Source organism: Phoca vitulina, unplaced genomic scaffold (genome assembly GCF_004348235.1).
Source record: "Phoca vitulina isolate PV1807 unplaced genomic scaffold, GSC_HSeal_1.0 scaffold50, whole genome shotgun sequence".
Taxonomy (NCBI): Eukaryota; Metazoa; Chordata; class Mammalia; order Carnivora; family Phocidae; genus Phoca; species Phoca vitulina.
The window spans coordinates 1,130,230-1,133,769 of record NW_022589753.1 but is presented as its reverse complement, the minus strand read 5'-3'; the positions used below and the strand labels follow the sequence as shown (position 1 = coordinate 1,133,769).

The window sequence follows — 3,540 nt, the reverse complement described above, 5'->3', positions numbered from 1 at the left end:
GGCACACCTGGGGGGACACACCCGAGCAGGTGGCCGTGGGCACACCTCGGGGGGGACACACCTGGAGGGGTGGGTTGAGTTTACCAGAAGACCCTGTTTTTGGTGGGAGATCGGTATTCTCTCTGGACATGCGTGGGGTACGGTCAGCACCCCTGGCCTCTGTGACCCTCAGCAGCATCAGTCCCACTGCCTCTGAGCACTTCTAGCGCTAAGCCTGGCCAGTCTCACGTCAGTCCAGCTACCCCACCTTCTCGAGTTGTTAACTTTCTGTACGGTCCCCCACCCCCCACTCCCCACCCCCCACTGTCATTTCAGGGTGACAGAGGCGAGAGGGGCCCAGAGGGTTTCCGCGGCCCCAAGGGTGACCTTGTAAGTAAGAGAACCTTGCTTCTCTGGGTCCTTCCTCCAAAGAACCTGATCGGGGTGGGGGGGGACACCTAGTTGGCACGTGCCAGGGGTGGGGGCCTGCCCTTTCCTGGGGGGTACATCAGTGGACAGCAGCTGGGCCTGGCCCGCGGGGGTCCCAGGCAGGTCTCCTGGGGGCTCTAACAAGCTCGTGTCTGGCGGCAGCTGACGCACATCCAGCTGGACGCCCTGGGCCGTGCCAGACCTCGGGCCAGGGTTGTCTGGCTATGAAATGGAATAACAGAGAAAATGTCTCTCGGGTTGAGCGAGTGAACATAAGCTGAGAGATGATCAAGCAACTGGGGTGACTGTCCCCAAGCTGTCATTTGCCTGTGGTCACCTTCAAACCGGCCTCGTCGTGCCCTGGACTGAGCCTAGTGGCCACAGGATGCTAAGCTAGGTCCCAGCTTGACAAGCCTTTCCCCTGGTGTTGGGATGGGCCAACGAAGCTGTCCCCCAGCCCTGAGCACACACCCGGAGTCCAGCGTCCCTGGCCCAAGCGTGCATGGGAACGAGGGGCATCATCCGCGAGGAGCATCCCTCAAGGTCCCCCCAAATGCAGTGGCTTGTGTGTCTTTCAGGGCAGACCTGGTCCCAAAGGAGTCCCTGGGGTGGCGGGGCCGGGCGGAGAGCCGGTGAGTACCCACAGCTGCCCGGGTGCTGGGCAAGCAGGCCGTTGCTGCCGATGGCTTCCGTCACCTGCAACTGCCCCCCCCCTGACCCCAGAGAATCCTTCTCCTTCACCTGTGGGGTGCCCCCGGCCTGCATGGGGCCCCCCGTCGGCCCCCTGAATCTGCACGGGGCCACGCGTGCCACACACAGGTGGAGGGTCTTGAGTTCCTCTGCCTTCCGGGGGCCGTGGAACCAGAAGGGATCTGAGGGCCCTGGGGCACCTGTGTCCCTTCATCCTGCTCTCAGCCTGGACCCGTACTCCCTCCTGTCCCCTCCTGACCCACCCCTCGAGGACGGGGCCCCCCGTGGGCTCCTCTGGCCTCGTCCCCTGGGAAAGCAGGACGAACGGAGGGACCTGAGGGAGGCCGTGTGCTCTCCTGCTGGCTCCCCAGCCTGTTCCCTCACCTGTGACACAGGCCACGGGGCAGCGTCCCTGCGGGCAGGTGGGGGACAGCGCATGGAATGACGGGCCCTTCACAGCTGAGCACCAGTGGCTTCAGCTGCAGAGTCTGAGGGCAGCCCGGGTCACCGTGTGGCCGCTGGGCTGTGTGACCGCAGATACGGCGCGGGGCCTGGGGAGGAAGGGCTAAGGAGGGGCCCGCTGGGCCTCATGCCGTCCCCTGTTCCCAGGGTATTCCAGGTAAGGACGGCCGGGATGGCGTGCCGGGACTGGACGGCGAGAAGGTTGGTGTTGGGCCGGTGGCCTACAGGGCAGGGGGTCTGCGGGAGTTCGGCCTCCCGGGCCTCAGCAGCCTGTCCCCCGATCCTCCGCAGGGAGAGTCTGGTCGTAACGGTGCCTTAGGAGAGAAGGGTCCCAACGGGCTGCCGGTGAGGGCACGGGGCTTCCTTCGGTGCTCCTGGGGTGGGGGTCCTCTCCCCGGGGTCCCTGAGTGGGGGCTTGCGCAGGGGGAGGTGCCCCCTTTGGGTGTGCTCAGCCCTGACCTCTGACTTGCGCAGGGCCTCCCGGGACGAGCAGGGTCCAAGGGCGAGAAGGGAGAACTGGTACGTGGCTTCTTTGTCCTGGGCCGGGGGTAGGGGCAGCGCCCAGGCCTAGACGGAGGGGCCGTGTGGGCACTCAGGGCTCTCCCGTCCTGTGCAGGGCCGAGCTGGAGAGCTGGGGGAGGCCGGCCCTTCAGGAGAGCCTGGCATCCCAGTAAGTGTCCCCACCTTCCCCGCCCCCCCCGCCCCCCCGCCCCCCACGTCCGCGGACCCCGCCCACACCCGCACTCCCCTTCTCCTCGTGCAGGGAGACGTTGGTGTGCCTGGGGAGCGTGGTGAGGCTGGCCACAGGGGCTCGGCGGTGAGTGAGCGGGTGCCGTGTGGCCCAGGGGAAGGGCACGGGGGCATCACCGTGTGACCGGGTCTCTGCGGGCTGGGGAGGCGTTTGGGACGCATCCGTGGGCTGACCCTGTAAAAGCTGAGAGATGGTGAGGGCCAGGCCCAGCTGTTCCGTGCTTGAGACCTCTGTGCCGAGGGACTAAGTCACCACGCCTGGCCGAGGACAGCAGCCTGGCCTCGGGCTCCACACGGGGCAGTGGGAGCTGCCCACTCCTCCCGTCCCCTCCAGAGATGGACAGACGAGTCATGAGGACACCAGCCCCGGGGCCCTGGGCAGCCCCAGCTGTGGGTGCCTGGCTCCCAAGACTGATGTGTGGGATCTGAGGGCGAGCCTGATCTCTACAACCCCCCAGCTGCCCCCCACCAGGCCCCCCACCTCTGTTGGGCCCGATGGCTGGGGACCGACTCCTGGGTTTGCCCGGCGTCCCCGGGGCAAGCAGAGCGGGACTCACTCCGTCCTTCTCTCTTTCAGGGGGCTCTGGGCCCGCAAGGCCCTCCTGGAGCCCCTGGAGTCCGAGGCTTCCAGGTGGGTGAGGTTTAGGTCCAATGAGCCGAGGGGGGCCTGCTGGGCGGGGGGTGGGCTCCCCCTGAGCTCCTGCGTGGGTGCTGACCAGCTGGGTCCTTGTCTGTAGGGCCAGAAGGGCAGCATGGGCGACCCTGGCCTGCCGGGCCCCCAGGGCCTCCGCGGTGGCACTGGTGACCGGGTGAGTGGCTGTCTCAGCCTCCCCCTCCCCTCCCCTCTTCCCCCTCTTCCCCCTCCCCCTTTTCCCCCCTCCCCCTCCCTCCCTCCCCTCCCCTCTTCCCCTCCCCTCTTCCCCCTCCCCCCTCCCCTCCCCTCCCCTCCCCTCTTCCCCTCCCCCTCCCCTTTTCCCTCTCCCCCTTCCCTCCCTCCCCTTCCCCCTCCCCTCTTCCCCTCCCCTCCCCTCTTCCCCCTCCCCTCTTCCCCCTCTTCCTCCTCCCCTCCCCTCTTCCCCTCCCCTCTTCCCCTCCCCTCTTCCCCCTCTTCCCCCTCCCCCTCTTCCCCCTCCCCTCCCCTTTCCCCTCCCCTCCCCTCTTCCCTCTCCCCTCTTCCCCCTCCCCTCTTCCCCTCCCCCCTCCCCTTCCCCTCTCCTCCCCCCTCCCCTT

The 3,540-nt window shown here is 67.6% G+C and overlaps 1 protein-coding gene across 2 annotated transcripts in view; it reads left to right on the top strand.

Moving 5' to 3' along the window:
- Positions 1 to 3,540, top strand: part of COL9A3 (collagen type IX alpha 3 chain) — an 18,437-nt gene that overhangs the window by 8,473 nt on the left and 6,424 nt on the right. For both annotated transcript variants that reach the window (XM_032387627.1, XM_032387626.1), the window contains exons 16-24: positions 316 to 369; positions 987 to 1,040; positions 1,708 to 1,761; positions 1,852 to 1,905; positions 2,035 to 2,079; positions 2,177 to 2,230; positions 2,324 to 2,377; positions 2,888 to 2,941; positions 3,048 to 3,119. In XM_032387627.1, coding sequence (XP_032243518.1) covers positions 316 to 369; positions 987 to 1,040; positions 1,708 to 1,761; positions 1,852 to 1,905; positions 2,035 to 2,079; positions 2,177 to 2,230; positions 2,324 to 2,377; positions 2,888 to 2,941; positions 3,048 to 3,119 — 495 coding nt within the window. The remainder of the gene's footprint in view (positions 1 to 315; positions 370 to 986; positions 1,041 to 1,707; positions 1,762 to 1,851; positions 1,906 to 2,034; positions 2,080 to 2,176; positions 2,231 to 2,323; positions 2,378 to 2,887; positions 2,942 to 3,047; positions 3,120 to 3,540) is intronic.